At 41.5% G+C, this 24205-nt stretch overlaps 1 protein-coding gene across 1 annotated transcript in view; it reads right to left on the bottom strand.

The window, feature by feature from the left end:
• Nucleotides 1-5724: 5724 nt before the first annotated feature.
• The window catches only part of LOC105916972 (aryl hydrocarbon receptor nuclear translocator-like protein 2), a 51603-nt gene continuing 33122 nt past the window's right edge, over nt 5725-24205 (bottom strand). Inside the window, exons 3-18 of the mRNA XM_021310092.2 lie at nt 21436-21532; nt 21240-21278; nt 21118-21159; nt 20848-21005; nt 20662-20744; nt 18820-18912; nt 15257-15374; nt 15014-15163; nt 11593-11830; nt 11064-11170; nt 10791-10941; nt 10656-10711; nt 10324-10435; nt 9395-9473; nt 9165-9264; nt 5725-6422 (exon numbers count right to left, since the gene is read on the bottom strand). Coding sequence (XP_021165767.2) covers nt 6274-6422; nt 9165-9264; nt 9395-9473; nt 10324-10435; nt 10656-10711; nt 10791-10941; nt 11064-11170; nt 11593-11830; nt 15014-15163; nt 15257-15374; nt 18820-18912; nt 20662-20744; nt 20848-21005; nt 21118-21159; nt 21240-21278; nt 21436-21532 — 1772 coding nt within the window. The 3' untranslated portion in view covers nt 5725-6273. The remainder of the gene's footprint in view (nt 6423-9164; nt 9265-9394; nt 9474-10323; nt 10436-10655; nt 10712-10790; nt 10942-11063; nt 11171-11592; nt 11831-15013; nt 15164-15256; nt 15375-18819; nt 18913-20661; nt 20745-20847; nt 21006-21117; nt 21160-21239; nt 21279-21435; nt 21533-24205) is intronic.

Genomic DNA, 24205 nt, shown 5'->3' with positions numbered 1-24205 from the left:
CAGAGAGGTATAAATGTTTCATAGAAACCCAGCACAATTTGGCTTTGTTACATGAATACATGACAGTACTTTGTGTCTTTGTTGATCTGCTTCAACAGCGCCGCCAGTACTTACTGGCACCCCTGGTAAAAATGTGTAAAATGCCATGAACTAAAATATTTTGTATGGTTATATAATCTCTAAAATATCATTTTTGAAGATCTTTTGAAGATCAATGCCAAGAAATAATTATTCTTGTCTAAATTAAAGGCACAGTTAATGAAACCCAGAATGATCCTTTGAAATAAATACAACTGAAGCTATTTTTTAAAATTCATACCTAAGCTGTTTGAATTAGATCAAAACTTACTTAGTAGACCATGACTCTTTGTTCCCCTGGGATATAAATATGACATGACACAAAATGCCTGTCTTTTAGCTACTGGCCATCTTGCATAACATCAAGATTGTTCTGAAATCCCAACTTGTTGTTTGGGACTCATGTCAGAAAAAATATTTTTTGCACTACCATCACAAATGTAACTAGAACTGCAAGCAGTTATTAACGGGTTCCAAGCCCACCCACGCCCCGCCACCTTGAACATGCTCCTGGACTTCAATTTAGCGTTCAACACCATCATCCTACACCACAGATTTTTTCTCATGGTCATTAATAATATAGTTTCACAGAAATAAAATATAAAACTTTATAGTCTTGTAAATTTCAATGTATTTTAAAGGTATACTATGCAACCGGGGTTAATTTTCCAGCGAGGCTCCCCCCAGAAGGCGAAAGTAAAAGTGCACTGTCGTAAATATGCTCAGCTGTTCTGGTTTCTCCATCAAGCCAGGCGCGGTTGTTTTGAGCTTAGCAGACAGGCGAACGCAACGAAAAGTGGAAAAAACGGCAGTACAAACAATGACTAACACAGTGAAGGTATGAACATCAAGCTCGCCAGTTTTATTATTATTATTTTTATTTATTTTTTATGTTGGCGAGACGCTACCGCCACCGCCTCGCCAAGCCGCAGCCGCCACCTCGCCGCGGTAGCGTCTCGCCAACATAAAAAAATTTAATAAATAATAATAATAATAATAATAATAATAATAATAATAATAATAATAATAATAATAAAACTCGATATGCTTGCATGTTTATTTGACGTTAACACGCGGTTCTTTGTTGTTGCTTTTGCGCGTGCATATAGTGAATGGCAGGGCGAAAACACAGTTCTCACCATAAAGCGAGACTTCTGTGTGTGCGGGCCGTAAGCTCTTGCAATTGCAAGTGCGGTATTTCCCCCACAGACCCCCAGGGCGGCCGAGAAAACCTTTGTTCGACCTGAAATGACTCATTTAATCATCCAAAACGGTATGGAACACATTAATTAACTGAAAAATGTTGCATAGTATGCCTTTAAATAGGTCAAAAACACCTGGATTTTGACCAAACTGAAATAAATTTTTAGTCTCCATCTGATCAACAAATTTCCATATTTTTATTGGCCTAGAACAATATTTGTGAAAAATACACTGATTTCTCCATTTTCCAAACTTTTAAAAAAATCAGAGTGAGCAACTTTCAAAAACTTCAATACATGCAGTGAGAGAATTGTTACAACTTATTCAAGGAATACATCCTGACAATCTGAGCTCATTACACCAAAACATTGATTTTAGGTGAATATTTCTAGTTTTCAAGGTTTTTTTCACACTTTTGGAAATAGGCCCCCGTCCACTTGTTTCAATCATTACCATATTTAATAATTTAGTTCATGGCTATGACTGGAAGGGGATGAAGAAGGTTTTATCTAATCAGCCATTCTTGCTTAGTAGATTTCTTGACATCACAGCTCCCCCTAGTGATGGACGATCCTCAAACGCGGGTCACATGTGCAAAATCTTATTTGGACTATCGGTTATGAAGGACATGTTAAAATCTGTTATGGTTTTAGAATAATCAGCAATTACATTTAGAGCTAGCTAGCTAACAATCACTTATTCTAGCATTATTTTTCGAAAAAGTCAAAATTAAAAAATCCACCGCGTTAACTTTATATATAAGCAAGTCATGGACAAATAAAAAAAGTTTTGCGTGGATTGCACAAAAAATGTAGGAGGAGTTTAACAAGAAAGGTTCAACCTTTGTAGCCATGTAGCGCGAAAACTAGCTAGTAAACAAGGGTGTGCAAATTATCTTGATGATGCAGAATCATCTAATAAACAAAGTGATGTGAAGTTTTTGAGTGTGGGACCAGTAGTTTGGTGGTTATAGGCCAAAACGCATTGTCCTTAGTTATAGTGCCATCTAGTTGTTGAAGGGTCTGAATTTTTGGATTTGAGTAGCAGTGCACGTTCTGTACTTATATACCTGGTTCAATCGTTTCGTTACAAGCCTGCATGGGCCGCACAACGCATTTTAGCGGAGAAGATTATTACAAGAATAATGACGGAAACACACAAAAAACCATAGTGTTCTCTGCTCACAGAGCAGACGAACAGCATAGCCGTTCGCCTGCGCTGCGGGCTTGGAACCCTAAATATGTGGCGTTTGCTGAAACTTTAACTGGAACTGTGTACTGTGATCAGATGAGAGCAACACTCACCACTTCAGGTGGGGGTCTGTTATAAAAGAAAGAATAAAGATCTGAAAGACCACCTCACTCAAACTGTTGATTTGGGTGGAGGATCTGGGAGGCTGTGGGACTGATTCTCTTCCAAAGGTCCTGGGAACGCTCTAAAACTGCTGTCACCCTGTACTCTGTTATCTAGGTGTGCATGGGGCATGTACACTACTTTTGATGTGCTTCTATTTATATTAGTCCATATCCACTGGGACTAATTATGTGGAGTTCACAATGCTCTGCTGTATCAGGATGGGCAGATTACTTTTGCCTTGACGTTATCTCATTTTCATGTTGTCTTTTTCACAATTAAAAGATCAACAGGCGAAATCTCTATTCTCTATGGGTGCTTTTGAATGTTTGGATAATTATCACAGATAAGTATTAGCTGAGACTTTCAGAAAGGTGGCTATGCCATCAATTTCACTTCCAGTTTCAAGTAGCAAGAAATCTGCATAGCATAGCATGTAATAGTTAATGTTATAATTCGGTCAATGTCATTAATATTTGAGTTACAGTTTCATCTCTTCTGTAGCATTGGTGCACGTGTGGGTTTTGGTAGCTGCATCGGTTGTGCTGCAACATTTTTTGACCCGTTCAAAAAAACTGTAGCAGCCTTGCTTATGTGGTAGTGAAACTGGGTATGCTACATTGTCAAAAGCATAGTAATGCAGTGCTAGATCATCATGTTCCTATAGGTTTGTCTTTCTACCCCACTGAATGAAAGACAGATGATCAGCAGTGTGAAGGATATTAAAATAATTGATTTTGTGAAGTCTTTTAAATCATTTGTCCTTTGGTCAGAAAATGTAAATTAGGCCATTCATTGGGACTTTCAGCAAGAGAACCTTGTAAAACATGTGGCTAAATAAACACAGAACCGTTTCAACAAACCTAGTTCCTTTCATTCACATCCATTTCACTCCCCCAGAACTAAATCCTATAGAAATACGTGCATAATGATTATACATCATTGGTATTGGTTCCAACATATGGGTCTGGCACTTAATTTAAAGGCCTTATAATAACCAGATTTTTTTGTTATACCTTGATACAGGGTGTTCTTTCTTTTTAACATGACTATATGTGCCCTAACTGATCAGAGAGAAAAAAGCTATTGCAAACAATCCAAAAAAGTGATAGATTTGTTTGTACAAGCAAGTTATCTACAAGATAACCCAAACCCTAATCGATTGGTTTTGTACATTAACAAGTGACTGCTGTGCCTATAATGTTGAGGTTTGTTTTGTTGCCTTACTGTTTGTAATATGCCTTTGTAAATAAAGTTTTGATTTTAGGTATAGTTAATAAGCCATATCTAATCCTCCTTGATAATTCTTTGCGATTTTGGTGGTTAAGACGCTGAACTTACCACACAACCAACAACATGAGGGATGTGTGGAGTGGGGTGAGAGCCATCACAGGGTTCCAGAAGTCCACTGGCATGGGGTTGGTCGCGTGGACCGGGCCAATGAACTGAACTTATTTTTCAATAGGTTTGAAACTGCGGACCATCCCCCACAACTCTCTGCTGCTGGCTTCCCTACAATGACCACTCCACCTCCCCCCACTCCTCCTCCTTACAGACCCCATGTCTGCTCCTCACCACCTCAATCCACATCCACCGACTCCACCCCTCCCCCCTGCTTCACATCATGCCCTCCACAACCTGAGGACCTCCCCCTACTGTTACCTCTACAGTGTCCTTCACTCCTGACCTGGTGAGAAGACAGCTAACCAGAATGCACTCCGGCAAAGCTGCAGGCCCCGATGGTGTTTTTTCCCAAGGTGCTCAAAGCTTGTGCCTACCAGCTGTGTGGAGTACTTAGCCTAGTCTTCAGCCTGAGCCTGCACCTCCAGAGAGTCCCCGTGCTGTGGAAGACGTCGTGCCTCGTTCCTGTGCCAAAGACGGCGTGTCCTAGCGGCCCTCAGGACTACAGATCGGTGGCACTAACGTCCCACATCATGAAGACCTTTGAGAGGCTGGTCCTGGAGCAGCTAAGGCCCATGGTCAGGCCCTTAACCGATCCACTACAGTTCGCCTACCAGCCCCACCTGGGAGTTGAGGACAGCATCATCTTCCTGCTGAACAGAGCCTACACTCATCTGGACAAGCCGGCGAGCACTGTGAGAATCATGTTCTTTGATTTCTCCAGTGCCTTCAACACCATCCGTCCGGCTCTAATGGGTGAGAAGATAACGCCGATGCATGTGGAGGCCCCCATGGTGTTCTGGATTGTTGATTACCTGACGGGCAGACCACAGTATGTACGCCTGCAGAACTGTGTGTCTGAAAGGGTGGTGAGCAACACTGGGGCCCCTCAGGGGACTGTCCTCTTCACCCTTTTCACCTCAGACTTCAACTATTGCACTGAGTCCTGTCACCTTCAGAAGTTTTCTGATGACTCAGCAATAGTTGGCTGCATGGAAGGGGGTGATGAAAGTGAATATAGGACTGTGGTGGGCAACTTTGTCACTTGGAGTGAGCTGAACCATCTGCAGCTCAACGTGACAAAGACTAAGGAGCTAATAGTGGATCTGAGGGGGACAAAAACACCTGTGACCCCTGTTTCCTTCCAGGGGGACCCTGTAGACACTGTGGAGGAGTATAAATACCTTGGAGTGTACTTTAACAATAAACTGGACTGGACTAGAAACACCGAGGCGGTCTACAAAAAGGGCCAAAGCTGACTCTGTTTCCTGAGGAGGCTGAGGTCCTTTAACATCTGTGGGACGTTGCTGAGGATGTTTTATGAGTCTGTTGTTGCCAGCACACACACACACATATATATATATATATATATATATATATATATATATATATATATATATATATATATATATATATATATATATATATATATATATATATATATACACACACACACACACATACATATATACATACATATATACACACACACACACACACACACACATTTATCATATTACCTTGAGTGGAATGTTGTAAATATATATATAAAAATGTGTGTATATCTGGAGCATGTAACGAAAGTTTTTTCCTCTGGGATTATTAAAGTATGTCTGATTCTGGGATGCCAGAAGGATAAATATGCTTATTTCAGCCATCGCCGAACATAAGTTTAGACAAAACACTACCTTTTAGAGAATTGTTTTACTTTTACTTAATAATTTTTGCAAATAGGTATTTAAAAAAAACACAAACACACAAAACCATCCATGTAATGAAAAAATATGACAATCTTCGCTGTGTACCAGTGGCTACACAGCTGTTCAAAGTCTGAGGTTTCTATAGCAGCAGTCTCGGCCTTTTTCATGCCTTGGTAGTTGATGGCAGCAGAGCAAACCCTTTTGTTTCTTGTGGAAAGAGTTGGTCTAGACCCTCTTGAGGTGCTATGGTCTCGCTGAGGAAGACTGACTCACCACTAACTGCAGAGGTATTTCAACCTCATTTTGCTTTAAGCAAGAACCAAGAGACCAAAACGTTGATCAGTTACTATACTTCTGAAGTTACTGTCCGGCAGTCCTCAAGTAAGACATGGTACAACCTTTAGGACAAGTCCAGTGCTTTTGGTTGTTTGAGAACAGGTAAGCCTTCAGATAATTGTTTCAATGGTTCACAGGTTCTTGGCATATGGCAAGAAAAGAGCAGAAGAACCTTAAAACAGGGACTGAGTCCAAGATCCTTTTAAAAAGGCCAGTGTAAATCCTCAAAGTCCCCTGATTGGCCCATGTTCACGTCAGAGTCCAGCAAGCTCATGATGACGGCCATGGCCGCCTCGTCGCTGCTGAAGCTGCTGAGCCCCGGGACATCCAAGTCCAGCTGGGATGACTCACCTGGGTGATAACAAACAGGAAAGAACTTTAGAAACTCTTGTATAAATCTTTCAGATATCATTAGTACTTTGTTTTCATATCAACTTATTGTCCCTTAGTCCAGCCTCTTTACTTGTACAGTACCCAATGCTATTGGCATTGGTCATTTTACACTTTAGCCATTAAATACCTCCATATTTGAGATTTTTACCATCACAACTTTTTTGGGTTTCTATCAGCTGGGGTTCACTCTTAATTTTTATGGTCTGATAATAGGGGTGATTATCTCTCATATATCATAACCTTTATAAAGCTCAAACAGGGATCAGAATCCTAACAGCCAAATCAAAACCCCATCTGGCTAACTCTGTATGGTGGCGAGATAAAATTGGGTTCCTTCATCTTCAGTTTTTTAAACATTTTAATTATTATCCAGACTGTAGATATGAACAAGTTTATGCAATTAAGGTCATGGAGCTTGATACATAATCTGTTAGCTGAAAGTATCTTCTTTGGTCTTTCCTATTTTGAAGAATGTCTAAGAGACGCAAACCTCTGTGTCCCATGATGTTTAGAATTTGGGAGAAAATGAAAGTCTATAGTAATTACTTGAAAGATCTTGGACACTGCTCACATAAAAGCATTAAAAGGTACATTTCGAAAAATGGGAATTTGTAAAAAAGAGTGCAATACTTTTTGTCACACTGCAAAAAGAGAACTAAAAGCAAGTAAAATTTTCTTGAAATAAGTATATTGATTTGAGCAGGTAAATAAGAAGATCTGCCAATGAAAGAAGATTTTTGCACTTAAAATAGGAACTGATCTCAATTATCTTATTTGAAGTGCATTATATCTAATTATCTTATTTTAGGGGTACAAACACTAATTCCATAGGCAGATCATCTTATTTACCTGCTGACATCAAGGAAAAATATACTCATTTCAAGAAATGCTTACTTACTTTCAGGTCCCTTTTTGCAGTGCACTTCAGAAAGTGACATCTCATGTATAGATTTATTCCATGTAGACCAAAATATTTCAAGCCATTTTTCTTGTGAATGTGTTAAATGGGACTTACAGATAATCGAAAACCCAAATTCAGAGTCTCAGAAATTTAGAATATAGTGAAAAAAATTATAGCTTATTTATAGAAAGTTGATTGGAAGGAAAAGGTGTGTTAGGGAAAGGTGCAACAGGGATAAACATAGCAAGAATTTGGAGGAGCTTCACAAGGAGTAGACTGAGGCTACAGTCAGCACATCAAGAGCCATCATTCAATCCTAACATTGATCATGTAAAATCACTACTGAACCAGAGTTGACATCAGAATTGTTAAAACAAGTATTGAGAGCTTAGAAATGAACTTACTTTTCAGAAACCTGACATGTCTGCTTAAAATATGCTTTTTTCAATGATCTTATGTAATATTCTAATTTTCCGAAGCACAGCATTTTGGGATTTCTATATTTGTGAGTCATAATCATCAAAATGACAAGAAATAAATGCTTGAGATATTTTACTTTGTGTGATGGATCTAGGACTAGCAACCTGTCCAGGATGTGCAAACCCGCCTATCAACAAATTACCGCTGGAGATAGACAACAGCCCCCAGAGACCCTGCAAGAATAAGCAGGTATAGACAATGGATGAGCGGATGTAATGAGTCTGTAAGTTTCACTTTCTGAAACGAGAAACAATTTTTTTTTATTTGCGTTGGACTTGCACAGACATGTTACATTTATCTTCTGCTTATTATTACTTGTTTGGGGTGCCAATATGTGTGCCACCAATACCTTTACTAAAAACAATTGTTTATTTATTTTTAACCACTGATTAAACATACTCTAAATTACCGATTTGATTTTTTTTTACATTTTTGGTGTGAAATGAAGATTTACTGGGATTTCTAAACTGAGGATCATTAGACATTTTTACAATGGATAATAAAGAATGATGTCTTCCACTTGCACTGAAACTAAGAATTTCCTAGTTTTAAATCCAAAACATGAATTTAAGTTTGATATCTGACTTGGAAAACCAGACGTTTCCTACTCTTCCTAACCACAAAATCCAATATGATAAATGGCTTGTACAGCGCTTTATCAAGTTTGACGACCCGAAAGCACTTTTCACTACCGTCAGTCTTTCACACGCTGACGGTGGTGAGCTATGTTAGTAGCCACAGCTGTTCTGGAGCAGACTGACTGAGATGAGGCTGCCATACAACGGCACCACCGCCAACAGGCAATGTGGGTGACGTGTCTTGCCCAAGAACACAACGACTGAGACAGTCAGCACAGGAGATCAAACCAGCAACCTGTCAATTACAGGACCACCTCCCTAACTCTTTGGCCACTGTCACCCTAATATGGCTCCCACTCATCTGAAACCAAACAATAGGTGCAGAAATCAACCCTTGATTTGTGCGTTTGATGGTTTGGATCTCTTTAAAGCAGCACCGTATAAGTTTTGACCCAAGTATCAGGTTAATTTGAAATAAATTAAATAATTTTTCAGGTCAATATACAGCACTTGGTGCCTATTGATGCTCTGAGCAGGCTGCCCTTCTCCAAACTACTCCGCATCAGCTTTATTGCTAGTCTATTAGTTACCAAGCTGGGTGTCTGAAATCTGTTTTTTCTTAATTGTTGAATATCTAGGTTTCCAACTGTCAGTGAAAGCATAATTTCATGTTTAGCCTTCGTCCTCGTCAGGATTTTGACCTGCAATTGTGTTTGAAGAGTGCTAAACAAATAAAACTACCTCGACACTCTGCCTCGCTGCTTCCAGAAGCTTCTTTACTGGAATCAGCCAGCGACTGGGAGTGTGAAGAGCTGCCGGCTTCCTCCTCTCTGCTGGAAGTCTGCAAGAGTCATATACACCTTAACACTCTGCAAAGGAAGCTGGCTTTCAATTTTTTTACGCAGACAAATGATTAATGCCTGGAAGAACACTATATGTTGATGGTGGTCAGTAAAAGTGAAGTAACTTACACTCCTGCTGGTCAGTGGACATTTCTCCTGGACAGAGCCAAATGGACTTGAAGCTTCACTTGATGGGGATGAGTTTGCCCTGTTAAGATTAGAAATAAACGCTTGCTAAAAATCCATATTCAGGCATTGGCAACATGTTCTTAAGGTATTTTTGCCTCATAAAAAGCATGTCAATTATAAACACCAGCAAAGGATATTCACTTCAGATCAAAGTCTTTAGATCAGGGAGGAAATTAAAGGTTTTTACAACCAGGCTGTGTGTACAGTTTCATAAAAGTCACGGCATTTAGTCCAACAGGCTGTTCATCAGCCGATCAAACATTGAGGGCCATAGCATTAAAATGTGATATGATTTTCTGACAGGTATTTACACTTCTTGACCCTCTGATGGTGAAGGCAAAAAAGGCCTTCTGTCTTTGTACACAATGGGATTGTTTAGCAGCACAACCAAGGCCTTTTGTATCAGGATCAGGACCCTGACTTTGGGGAAGCCACTCTGGATGGGTCTCCTTGATTAACAGCTGGTTCATTAGTACTGCTAGGTGTTGATGAGCAATCAGTTTTTACCTTGTATGAGTGGATAATGTCAGGACCTGATGGAGTCCAACCCCTCACATCTGCCACTATGTGTATGTGCGTACATGGGGCCTTGTTTTTTGGAGATTGCATGGTCAGGTTTCCAGTTCCTTTAATAATTTGGACTTAGGCTAAATAGTTTTCCATAATTCTGCCACAAACTCCGGCAGTGTGTTCATTTGCAGTTCTGAGTCAACTTATTCTTATGTTATTACCCTGTCCAAAGTATCTCGTTTACTGGTTTCACGTGTTTGGACATTTGTAAACGTCACTGCTCCAATTTTCTCCCATTTGTTTTAAAAATGTGTCTCCTGTTGAAAAGAAAAACATTATTTGATTCCAAAAGTGTTTACCTGTATGTGTCACCCAGTTCATTAGCAATTTGGGTCCCTATGCTGCCTGCGTAGATCATCATGCCCACACCAGTGGAGAGGCCAGGAATTTCCAGGATTTGCTTTGCCTCCTCTATTGAAGCAAAGTATTGCAACATTAAGTATTCATACCCCCCGGAACCTTTTCACATTCTCTCAACTGTAAACTTTAATAAACTGTAATTTTTTGTGCATAATTGGGGAGTGATGTGATCACGTTTATTTATTTAACAAATTAAAATCTGAAAAGTGTGGAATGCAAAGTCAAGAAAATATCATGAGTCCAGGTTTACAATGTTTTATGAACATCTCACCATGAGCCAATGTCGAGCTGCCAGCCTCGCTTTCATCTTTTGCGTTACCAGGCCCCCTGTTGGTGCAGAGGAGTGTTGCAGCTTGCAGCTCTAACATGAAAGAAGTGAATCTGAGGAGATGTGAAACACACTTACGAGACAACCTTGTTTGAAGAGACGATGAACTCGACTTCTTTGGTCCATGGATTTGTGAAACTAAACCACTGGCTTTGGAGCATAACGTAGGACCCGTGTTTTGTTTTGAACTTGTAGCACTGTGTCTCAACCTTCTCTTTGCTTCGAAGAACTGTGGAAGAGATAGAACTTCATTGCAAACAAAACAACTTCTAAAGGCTGTGTGAGACCTTCCAGATGTTAAATCTTGCATTTTCTAATATTTAGTGAGCAGCGTTGGCTTTGCTCCTTCACCTTGCCTGTGCTTCCCTGCCAAATGCTGCAGGTCATCCTGGTGGAAGTACTCATAACAGGATGTACCAAGAACTTCCTGCGGCAAATACCCAATGACTGTCGTAGCTCTGGGTAGAAAACAGAAGGAACAGAGTTTAGTTATTCAGGTTTCCTCTGTCTCTCCTACCACCTCCTAAGAGTGTGCACAATCAAACGCAGTCTACTTAAAGTTGTGCCTCAACATTTTACAATTGGCAGTAACACACGAGAAATTGGATTAACTGGGTCACTTTACATTATTTGTGTTGTGTATTTACTTCCCAAAAAGTGAGAAGAGATTTTCATGTGATGCCATCAAGATGCACAGCTTCTTCTGAGAAACAACGGCAAAGATAGAAAGGATTATCTCCACAGACAGATGAACTGACACCATGACAAGCCTCTGCCATTCCTTTCTCAGCTGAACCGTGGCTTCAGAGCCAACCCGTAACCGATGGGGGAGGACAAGATCAGTGGTACGGATGCAAGTAGTTAGAAAGTGGAAACTCACTGTTGATCTACAAAAGTGAACTTGCCGTCGATTGCACAGCGGGTTACGAACTCAGTGGCTTTGATGTTGACGTCTTTTGGGGGCTGGTGGGAAACGGGGGGGTGGAGGCGGCACACCGTCACCAGGCAGTTCAGGCTGGAGGTCTCCTTATCTGTGCAGTCGGCCTCAGGGTCAAGCTGGCTGCTCGGCCAGGTCCGCATGTATCCGATGCAGTGGAGGGTACAGTATCTGTAGGTTTCTGTGCGTAGAAGCAAAGAGACAGTGTATTTTATTGGGATTTATTTTTCAGATACCAAATAAATCCAGCTACTCAATATCAAAACAGCTTCTTGAAGACCAAGGAACACAGCAAACAGGTCTGAGATAATGTTTTTTTCCCCGAAGTTCGAAGACGTTTTGCTTCCCATTCCTTTTTTGGAATGACCATTACCTGGATGAGTATCTTCACCACGTTATTAAAACAACATCCAGAACTCTGGCCATCTCCCAGAACTCTGTTCAACCCATCATCTGATAATGGAAAGGGTATGGCTCAACTGCAAAACTACCAAGATGTGGCCATCCACATCTCACAAGGCGAGTATTGTAGAGAGGAGCAGTGAAAAGGCCTGTGGTAACCCTGAAGAAGCTGCAGAGACGCACAATTCGAGTGGGAGCATGTCTTGACAAAAAAAAAACTATTAGCAGAGAGCTCCGAAATTCTTGCTTGGAAAGAAGAAAGGTGTTCTTCAAAGAGAAGCCCAGTCAAATATTTGCCATAACCTTAGTGTGTGGTAGAAGGTGCTCTGCTCAGATGAGATCAGAACTGAACATTTTGGTTGGTGGGAAAAGTTCTATGTGAGGCAGAAAACTGACACTGTGCATCACCATGAGCACACCATCCCCAAGGTGAAAGATGGTGGTAGCAGTTTCATGCTACCACTAGGGATGTTTTCTTCAGCAGGGACATGGAAGCTGGTCATAGGTGATGAAGGGCAGGTTCACCTTCCAGAAGCACAACACCCCTAAACAACCCTTGTAAGCAGAGCTACAATGGAATGGTTTAGATCAACACAGATTAATATGTTAGAATGGTCTCGTCAAAGTCCAACGTTTAGCTTGAGGTTCTTTGCAAGAGTTCTAAGAATTGTCCCGATGGCTTTACCGAAGCTGGTAAAGATTTGCTCCCAAAAGGCACACAGGTGTACCTGCAGCGAAAGGTAATTCCAAAAAGTATAGAACCAAGGGGGCAGAATAGAAAGTGCACCACACATTTTAGCTGTCATGCAAACTGAAAGATCACCAACTCTCCAGTGTGATCAGGTTGTACCACAAGATGGCGTCAGACCTCGAGTTATTTCATATTAGGTAAGATGATCTTGGAGCATTTAACTTTTTTTTTAGCTATGCAAACAAATTCCACAGGCCTACTTTGTGTGCACAATAATGTGTTTTAATTTGTTTCATCTTATTTTTTGTGAAAATCAGACACTTTTTTTAATATAGTCACTCGCTAAAATTTAACAAAAAGGTCTTCACAGGCAGAAAATTGTAGCTTGTTTTTTCTTCTTTTATGAGCTAATGTATCTATTCAATAAACAATTGTAATGTAAATCCTCTTTATATGTAAATGAGTCAATCAGTTCAGTTCTTTCTGTGACTTATATTTAACATTTTCTTCCATTTTTTCTTAGCATTCAACCCAAATAGTAAATAACTGAATTGTGGGATCACAGTGCAGTACCACAGCCTTTGACCAACGGTTAGACACTGTTAAAGCAACCGCACCCTGTCGGCGGTGAAACACCCTTGGTTGCCCCAGATCTTTACCCCTCAGATGACCCCACTTTAAAGTGTTTTCAATTTACGACACATGAAACAGAAATCTGAACTTTAATTGGTTTCATCTAGCAAAGTCAGAGACATGTTTACAGACACATCAGCGCTGATGGGCTCTTGATCGAACACGGCGCAACGGAAATGAATGTGGCAAGAGCCCCAACTGATAATTTCTTAAGCCTTATAAAGAAGTCTAGGTACTCACCCATGCAAGGACTGTACGCTTCCTAACATGTCGTCAGTAAAATAATGTGTCACTACTTGGGTGCTATCTGGTGACCTTGTTTCCCAGTCTTGTGTCCCAGACTGCCTAGGTGTGCATGCCGCTCCCAGGACTGACGTTCCACTCATTCATCCCATTTCTACATTCTACTCATACGCCGCATTTCTAACACTAACCTCACCTCACTAACCTTCTACATTTTTCAGGTAAAAATCCCATTAATACTTGTATAACAGTTGGAAGGAAGGAAGGAAGGAAGGAAGGAAGGAAGGAAGGAAGGAAGGATGAAGCCTCTTATAAAGGGATTGATAGTGATGTTTGAAAATACAGAAATTATTTTATTTTTCCATAATTATACCAGAGCTGAAAAATACTGACTTTTCCAAGCCTCAAATAAAGCATAACAGCTGCATTTTTTAGGTCAATTTGCTTTACACAGCTTTCAATTTCAATTTTTCAATTAAATTTTATTTATATAGCGCCAATTCATGAAACATGTCATCTCGAGGCACTCTACAAAGTCAAAATCAATCATATTATACAGATTGGTCAAAAATGTCCTATATAAGGGAACCAGTTGATTGCTTCAAAGTCCCGACAAGCAGCATTCACTCCTGGAGAAGCATAGAGCTACAGGGAGAGTAGTCTGCATTGTACATGGCTTTGCTGCAATCCCTCATACTGAGCAAGCATGAAGCAACAGTGGAAAGAAAAACCACCCATTAGCGAGAAGGAAAAACTTCCAGCACAACCGGCTCAGTATGAATGCTCATCTGCCTCGACCGACTGGGGGTTACAGAAGACAGAGCAGAGACACAACAAGACAGACAAAAAAGCACAGAAGCACACATCGATCCAGTAATCTGTTGTACATTAGATGGTAATTTAATTACTTTCAGAAGTATTTCATCATTGTGGACCTTTTGCTTTTTCTACAACAACAAAACACACAATGTATTTTATTGGGAAATTATTATGACAGACCAAAACATAGTGCAAGTGGAAGGAAAATACATCTTCACTGCAGCATGTTTATCCCCAGGCTCTCTGAGATTATATACAATTGATTTCAAAATGCTTTCCGAGAAGAAAAATTATAGGTATCCTTTCATGAAATATTCAGTCTGTATCACGTTCTTTAGTGTGAACTCTCTAATAAACTCCAGCACCCTAAAGTCACATCACTGATGATCATGTGAGCCTCCCTCTGTGCAGACAAAACGTACTTGTATTAGCTGATAAGCATCAGCTGTTCCAGTCATGCTTGCTAATCACAGCCGTGCGGCCAGCAAGCCCATCTGCTGACTTGTCACGTGCGTTGCAGGTGTATGGCGGGGCCGTTTCAGAACCTGATAAACTGCAGCTCCGCTCAGCACCCACCTTTCTTCTTAGAAACGCCAGGCAGCGAGTGCTTGTCTTCGTGCTTCCCTGTGACCCGACTGTGCTTCATACGGCAGAAGAAGGATCGCCGAGCTCCAGTGGCCAAGTGAGATGGCCTGACGTGGGCATCCGCCTGGACCTGAACCCCAGCTGCACATATAAAATGACACATGCACTGACACAGAGCACCTGAGTTCATTCCTGTTAAATCAGTTTGTGTGTTTGTGTTGCCTGCACTCTTACTTGATGCGTCGACAAGGCGTTGCTGGGGGAGCATTTCTGAGGATGAAAGCTGCTCCTTCACCTTGTGGATATCTTTGGGGTGGATGAAATCGAACAAGCTCTGCCCGGTTAACTCCAGCTGCAAATGAAGTGCATCTGTTAATTATCTGGTCATAAAACACTCATGGTAGGCTGCACAGTGACATAGCGGGTAGCGTTGTTGCCTTGCAGCAAGAAGGTCCTGGGTTCGAGTCCTACCCTTGTCTTTCTGCATGGAGTTTGCATGTTCTCTCTGTGCCGGGCTCTCTCCGGGTACTCCAGCTTCCTCCCACAGTCCAAAAACATGACTGTTAGGTTAATTGGCCTCTCTAAATTCTCCTTAGGTGTGAGTGTGTGTGAGAACCTGTGTCCTGTTTGTCTCTGTGTTGCCCTGAGATGGACTGGTGACCTGTCCAGGGTGTACCCCGCCTCGTGCCCATTGACAGCTGGAGATGGGCACCAGCAACCCCTCGCGACCCCAATAGGAACAAGCATGTTGAAAAATGGATGAATGGATGAAAACACTCATGGTTAACTAAAGTGTAACTAATATTTTAGCATTTAATCAACACAAATTAAATTTAAAGCTGACGCTTTAGAGCACATGAGCACCCCTCGCGACCCCACATGGGATAGACGTGTTAGAAAATGAATGGATGGCTAAAACTGCACCTCCTAAAATATTGATTTTTTTTAACTGCGTAGTAACAGCATCCTGCCCATAGATGTCAGTTTTCCCCACATTAAGACAACCCAGAAATGTCCAAAAAGAGAAAAAATTATGTAGAATGATGAGTTTAAAGTGTAACTCACCCCAATATCAACTTTTTTGCAGATTAACTGTATAAACTAGGGCTAAGAGTGTTACCTTTATGTTACTGCGCATTTTTGTGAACTGAAATTAAATTCTGAAATAAAAAGTGTCATCTATACACGTGCAACCGGCCCATTTAATGACTTCATGATGCCAAAATGGCCTAATATAGAAATGAGTTTACCACCCCTGCTTTAGAGGGTTTGAACTGATGAGGGAATCTACATCCAAATTAAAGTTTTTTTAAAGGTGTACGACACATTGTAAAAGTTTCAATACTCCTTGAATAGTTTGACATTTTTAGACGCCTGCTAAGCACTGCCTCCCCCTGCATTTGCATGGAGGCACCTATTACTATGCACCTCAAAATGTTTTCGGAAATTAATGCGGCCCAAACCGTAGTGTGCATCCCAACAATATGGGTATCAAAACGGCCAGCTTGGTCGGGAATGGTGTGCCATTACTTTTATTGGGGTTTCAAGTTACCATGGCAACACAATTAGCGAAAAACCACTTCCATAGGAAATGAATGGCATCAGGTACAGAGAAAGCCTCAAAAAAGCCTCGAAATGACCATTTTCAACGCTGTACTGTATGGTCATGCTTTCACCTACGAAAACCTTTTAACTTCCAGTTTGTAGATACATCTTTGAACTACTCAGAAGTGAAAAAGGGATGTGGATTCTTTTATGGATTTCTTACAGCTATTCCTCAAAGCTCATGTCCAAAAATCAGCGGAATCATCGTTTATAATGAAAGTCAATGATGGAATTCTTCAACTGCCAGAGTGGCCCACTCTGGCGTTTTCAAAGATTTCACAACTCCGGACAACTTCACCCTACTCGCTCAATTTTCACTCTACATAGACTAATTATACATCAAAACGTAGGTATTTTTGTCTGGATTCAGGAAATGTAACCCTCATTGGAGTAGGATTTATAGATTTTACACAAATCCCCTCAGACCACCACAAACTCAAAACCCTCATAATTTTTTGCGCCTTTATTAAAATATTTCGAGCAAAAACTGATAGTTTGTCTTATTCCCCTATCCGTTACGAAATAAACACAGAAAAAATTACATATCCAGTGTTGTTCGAGGCAAAGTATTCCATTCTATTCCAATTAGACAGACTCTAACCCAAAGTGTCTGCATGCGTGCAGCAGAGGTGTGACTGAGTTTCCGTGACAACGGAGCTATGCTGGCCAGAGGTTACTACAGGTAAGGGACATGTGCCATTGGCATTGCATGGCAACTTTTGACGCCCACTGCAGTGGCTGTGATGAAAGTAGGAAGCTGAAATTCGTACAGTCACTTCCTCTTAACATTTTTAAATTTTCCAGTGATTATCTAACCTGACGAGCCAGATGAATTTCGTTCCGCCTAGCTCCACTCACATCCATCTGGGACCTCTTCCATAGAGAGTTATTTCTTCAACCAATTTTATTGTCCAGCCAATCAGGACGCAGGGCTGGAGTTTCATCATTGTGACGTAGTGGAGAAGGGACCGTGAGACTGTTTTGATTCAGACAACAATGGCGGCTCGCATCGAGGAAGCAAGTGTTAACATTGATGCTGCTATTTCTTCCGTGTTGTCCAATCTACCCAATATTGTTTCATTAAAAGAACATCAGAACGGCTCTGGAGGCTTTTGTTGGCTGTTCTGTTTTGTTTTTTCCTGCATCGCTCTCTTCAGTGTCACGGGTTGGCTTCGGTGTGAGTGGTTGAAATAGTACGTCGATAAAGATGACAGACAGGTGGCTTATCCAGTCATATGCAAGGATCTTTGATAAGGCCCCCCTTCTAAAACGCCATTCCTGTGGATCTGTTCCAGAAGGATGAGTGGAGCTAGGCGGAGCGAAATTCATTTGGCTAGGGTCAGGTTAGTGATTATCAGGCATGTGTCACTTTTCTGTTCCTTTTTGGATTTCACATGCTTTTCTATTGGGCCTCTGACTCCAACAGGACTTGGCAGAATGCCCAGACATGACCCCACCCCCGGCCGATACGGCACCACCCACCTGTGGGAAATGGCACTACACACCATTTTGGTCAAATGTTGAGTTCTGGGCCCAGATTTGGTGAGGCTGTATTGCTAAAAAAGGCCGATCTGACCCATGGTCTTTGCTGACCTTTGGTGACATTAAGTATTTGCACCCTTTTTGAGGCACTTTCCAGTACAGGATTTGGACCAAACTAACAGAGTACCATCATCCGGTGATGCTGAACACAACCATGTTAGCCGCTAACGGTTAGCATGTTGCTAACAGGAAGTAGCTCAAGGAAGTTCTTACCAACTTCTGCTTCAGAGAGTCAGTACTTCCGTTAGAGAGAAAGCTCCACAAGAAATTTGGGCTATGTCGCATAAAGCATCTCCAAGTTATGAGGGGTTACCATGTGCCTCTTGTCCACTTCTTTGATTAATGGCATGTCTTAGTAGTTTAACAGTTGTGCCATATTATGTTTTCAGAACATGGGGGGAATGCGTTTCAAATTGTATTTGCATATTTAAAAATATTAAAAACCATGTATCATTTTCCTGCCAGTTCAAATTTATGCACTACCTTACATTGATTTATCAGCTAAAAATACTTTTGCATGCTACTGCAGATTACAGCATTTTCAGGTGTTCATAAATTGTAATTAGCATCAGGCCTTGTTTTTTTCTTTGGGGTTTTTTTAGTCAAGCACAAGCAATGACAACAAGAAGCGTAGTAGAGGTTGAACAAACCTTGCTGAAGTTAAGGATCTTGGAGACAGACTCGGAGATGAACAGCATTTTCGCCCGGTCACACCTTACTACTAAGAGGAAGCCATCTGCAGCCTGGGGGGGAAAACATTTAAAGAATGGTCAATGAGAAACCGGCAAAATTTAAGCGGCTGAAAGATGAGGAGATGTTGTGGCACAGTGGAGGGATATGATTGGAGCCATAATCCCAAACTGGAAGACCGACTTTAGTAAATCCAGGCAATAACATTGGTGCTTCCTCTTCTGAAGATGTAACAAGCTTTTAGAGCTTAGAGGGGGTAACTGGCAGTGTTGTGAGATGGGAAAAAGGGTATGGTGCAAGTGGGGACAACCAATACAGTTGGGGTACACCCTACTGCACAGCCATTAAAATAATCTGGTTTCAACAAAGTCATAAAACTATATAACATGCCGCTGTCAGTGTAACAACTAAAAGTTATTTTGACATTTTAAAAATAAAAAGAATATGGAGAACTTTGCAAATTTAAGAGTCAGGTTGTCTTCATGATCATCAGCAAGTGCGACCACCTCTGTGACAGCAGGCACTTTGGAAGAGTGCTGTTCTGGACCAGACAGGATACCCCAAAGTCGACATAGAAAGGACACTCTTGAGGACCAAAATGTTTACGTTTTCGACAAAGAAGACAGATGGTTTGAAAGGGGTTGAGGGAAGCCATTTACGTTAAGAGAGAAAAAACAACTTTAAACAGAGGAGGAGCACTCAGGTTTCAACTTTCAAAAACTTACAACACAGCAATAGGTTTGATTCCTTCCAATTTTCACCTTAATACTCACCTCCATGCAGGTAATCACAACATTTACCCTGGAAACCAGGCCAACGATGACCCTAACGACTCCCCATTAAAAAGGGGTGGACCAGTTTTCTGATGATTCAGAAAAGACTAAATTGCAGATGTCTTAACATCATGGTGCATGATATTGGCACAAACTACTCATACCAACCATAAGGCACAATGCTGGAGGGTTGGTGACTTGGGTTTAATTGGACCTGGGTACCTTAGAGGCTTTCAGTTGAAAATGTTAAACTACAGACCTGTTCACAGTCTTCCCTGGTTCTTTTATCTGGTAATGTGGCGTTTCTATTGTAGACTTTTGTAGTAATAAATAGACTCTTCAAACTGTAACTATATTTTACCATATTTAATCTAAAAGGCGGAGGGAAGTTTACAGTTAGTACTGGGTTCTCATAACACCACAACGCAACCTCTACCTGAGAACCCCGCTTTTCCTCTCAGACAGACAAACACCAAGCATGCGTCCACCCATTTAGGGGCGGTCACAGTATGATATCAGCGTTCCGTTCATCACATGGTTGGGGAAGATCATGCAGTAATGCAGACATGTCCTTGCTGACACATATCACCCATAACAGTAATTCTGTCCAGTCTAAGTATGTCAGACACATTTTTCCTATAATGGTCATTCTGTCCAGTCTAAGTATATCAGACACTTTGCCTTTAGAGTCCATTTATCTGTAATTTCCATGGTAACCACCTTTGCAGTCCAGTCTCTGTAATTTCATAATCTCCAACAAAAATGAACTGCTTCAATTTCAAATATATTGTGGAATTAAGTGTAAGGCCATCTGTCCCGGCTTAAGTAGGGTCATTCATCAGGCAGCTGATCCTAAGCAGCAGGTAGTAGTTGAAATTGCCTATTATAAGAACTGGTAAGAAGCAGATGGCTTCATGTTTTGTCCTTGTAAATGAGACGTTAGAATTGTCCATGGGTGTATTTTCATTTGATCAAGACGTCTAAATGATCAAACTGATCTAGTCATGATTTTAGCTCTTAGAATTTTACCCTGAGCAGAAGGTGCCTAAGTTCGTCCTGAGGCAGGATGGAGGGCTTGTGCTTGGTGTCTGTAAAGGCGCCGCTTGCCCCAGCTGAAAACATACAAGATCCACATTTAGACTGAGCGTAGGGTGAAATGTGCTTAAAGTGTCTTTAAGCACATTTTCAACAGCTGTGTGCGTCTTTATGAGTTACCTTTAAGGGCTTTCAGGTGCTGCACAGCTTTCCGTAGAACAGTGAGCTTGTCGAGTTTTCGTGCCATGGGCTGACAGGCAGGAATCATGGCAGAAAGCTCGTCAATGAGGTTGTTCATTTTGTCTCTCCGCCGCTTTTCAATCTGCCGGTGAGGCTCCCTGAAGGTATACATTTTCATTGCAGTGAGGCTTCTCGAACTCAATAAAAAGCCAGTGATGTTGAAAACCTTTTTTATACACCAAAATGATGCAGGGATGCATTAAGATTCACCTGAAGCATTTCATTTTGACTTGCTGATCCTCCTCCTCAGATCTGCAGAGAAATTGATCAATATTAAATTGGATGTCGGCGTCTTCCATAATCCATATGTGAAGCCTGAAGGTTCTGTCTACCTGCAGAGGTCATCCTCCAAATTGAAGTTGAGGATTTGCCTGTGAGATCAGAGGCAATGTGAATCATTTAATACCCCACAAGGACATTGTGCTCCATGCACAGTGTCATGTTTATGAAAGTACATAAGAGTAAAAGGACACCATGGTTGTTTATCGCCACAACCTACACCCGCTCTAACTGTACATGGGGTCTGACCTCTCCTCCACCTCTCCTTTCCGTTTCCTTGGCAGCTCAACAGATGGCATCGCGGATCCTGCTTGGCTTGGCCCCTCCTCCTCCTCTGCAGCTTGATCTAATACATGAAACAAGCAGAACACAAATGGAGCAGACTGAGTGAACATTGTGGCCCAGAGGCCAATGCCACACAGGGCAGGGGTTGAGACATGGTATCAGCAGGATACAAAACGCAAATACAGGACAATTAGAGACTATGAGTGATGGATTTGTTTAAAAGCCTTGTGTCTTCACATTCATTTGGACAAAACACCAGTTTCAACATTGATGCATGCCACTGGCAGCAAGGTTCCCGGATGGCAGTCAGATCATAGAGCAGAATGAAGCCCCCTGCTAGCCTCCACCTTAAAATGTGTGGGATGTCAAGAAAAAATAAACTATAACCATGAGGTACAGCTTTTTACATGTTGTAGTCCCGCTTCTCAGTTGAGGTAGGGTATTGGAAAGGAGGCTGAGTAATTGTTCAATCTCAATTTTCAGAATTGGAATAAACCTTTTTTCAGCAATATTGAGGGTGCAAACAAGGAAATTGCCTAAACCAATGCTCGCATGGTGTCAAACATGCAGACAAGTAACAGTAAGCCGAAAAGCAACCAAAATCTACCACAATCTTTTTTTTCCCCACAGCAAAGTAGCTGGCTACCCTGACTATAAAGTGTTTATCAGAGTCACAACCTGGAGGTAGAAACTGGCTCTGTGTTGGCCATGAGTGTGTTGTAGCGCCGACCAGAGGGTAAAATTCTGAATAACCTGTGACTAGGATGAGCTGGGTCGAGAGCTATTTTAGCTGCCCTTTTACTGGCCCTGGACCTGTACAGGTCATGAATGGATAGGAGTTTTGTGGATGAACTAAACAACACAAGCTATGTTTACTTGCACAAAATTTCCCAATCTGAATGAAATGTAATACAAAAATAATCGGATTGTAACGTTTATATGGGCACACAATCAATTAATCCGATCGTAATGTGTATTTCTATGCACCTAGCTTTATTCAGAATAGAACCACTCTGACATGCACATTTCAAATTACCCTAAAAAAAATACAGAACTTCCATCTTTGCTGAACAAAAACAAACAGTAAACAAAGCAGTATTATACGTTCTTTTGTCTTCCGAGCTCCCAGTCTGGACTTGCACCAGGTTCTAATTACGGTTGAGTCACTACTGAATAAATAACAATTTTGAGCTCTTTTCATTTTTCGAATAGAAAGGTTACATCAGGAGCACACAGTTTCACTCAACGCATTTCTGCCTCTCAACAACATGAAAATACCTTGCGTTTACGTCAGGCGCACATGTACACTCAGGTCAGTTAGCCACATTTGGAATAACTTGTGCCTGACAAGCATTTACATGTATGTTGATCGGATTATCAATCGGCACAAACCATCCCTCTCATTTGGTAAAAATTTAATTTCAATTGAGCTTAATCCAATCACAGTATTATGATTGGTGTGTTTACATGACACATTTTTATTCTGATCTGCCCTTTATTCTGATTAGTTTTGTCCAGGTAAACATTGCTACAGAAATGGATGAGCACAAGGCATACTGAATGATGGCTGCGTAGAAGGTGATCAGTGCCTCCTGAGGAAGGTTGTACTGTTTGCGGTAAGGCGTATTGTATCACTTCCTGTTTTCACTGCATGAGCAACGGTTTGTTGCTCCAGATTCTCTCGCTTTTATCTTTAATCTCTTTGCTGTAACATCTGTTTCTAACACATAAGCACTTTTAAAACATTTTCTGTTGCTGCACATCACGCTTGGGAACTCCTCGTGTTTCACGGTTTGCTCTCTTGGCGTGGTAGAAGGGCGCTAGCCTAGCTTTAGCCTAGCCTAGCTTTAGCTCCACAATGGCTTCCTCTCCTACTATTACTTCAGCTTCTCCGTCTCTGACTAAGTCTCCCCTTATCTCCTGCTCTCTGTGCCAGATGTTTAGCTATTCCTCTGCCTCCTTTAGTGATAATGGTACTTGTAATAAATGTAGTGTTTTTGTAGCTTTGGAGGCGAGGGTGTCAGAATTAGAGTCCCGGCTCCGTGCTATGGAAAGACCAGCTGATAGCCGCCCCTCTGCTAGCGCGGAGCCACATAGACATAGCGTTAGTTCACTTAGTGGTCCTCCAGAAGCACCCGAGCAGCCGGGTAACCAGGCCGGCTGGGTGACAGTTCGTAGGAAGCATAGCTCTAGATTTCAGCCCCCAGGTCACCACCAACCCGTCTGCGTTTCAAACAAATTTTCCCCACTCAGCGACACACCCGCTGAGAAGCCGATCCTGGTTATTGGGAGCTCAATAGTCAGAAACGTGGCACTAGAGACACCAGGGACCATAGTTAAATGCCTGCCAGGGGCCAGAACGAGCGACATAGAATCTTACCTAAAACTGCTGGCTAAGGATAAGCGTAAATACAGTAAGATTGTTATTCACGCTGGCGGTAATGACACCCGATCACGCCGATCGGAGGTCACTAAAGTTGGTGTTGCTTCGGTGTGTGAGTTTGCTAAAGCAATGTCGGACTCCGTAATTTTCTCTGGTCCCCTGCCTGATTTGACCAGTGATGACATGTTTAGCCGCATGTCATCATTCAACCGCTGGTTGTCTAGGTGGTGTCCTGAAAACGACGTGGGCTACATTGATAACTGGAGAACTTTCTGGGGAAAACCTGGTCTGATCCGGAGAGACGGCATCCATCCTACTTTGGATGGTGCAGCTCTTCTTTCTAGAAATCTG

Source organism: Fundulus heteroclitus, unplaced genomic scaffold (genome assembly GCF_011125445.2).
Source record: "Fundulus heteroclitus isolate FHET01 unplaced genomic scaffold, MU-UCD_Fhet_4.1 scaffold_50, whole genome shotgun sequence".
Taxonomy (NCBI): Eukaryota; Metazoa; Chordata; class Actinopteri; order Cyprinodontiformes; family Fundulidae; genus Fundulus; species Fundulus heteroclitus.
Note: the sequence above shows the minus strand (reverse complement) of the source record. Positions and strands in the feature narration are given on the sequence as shown.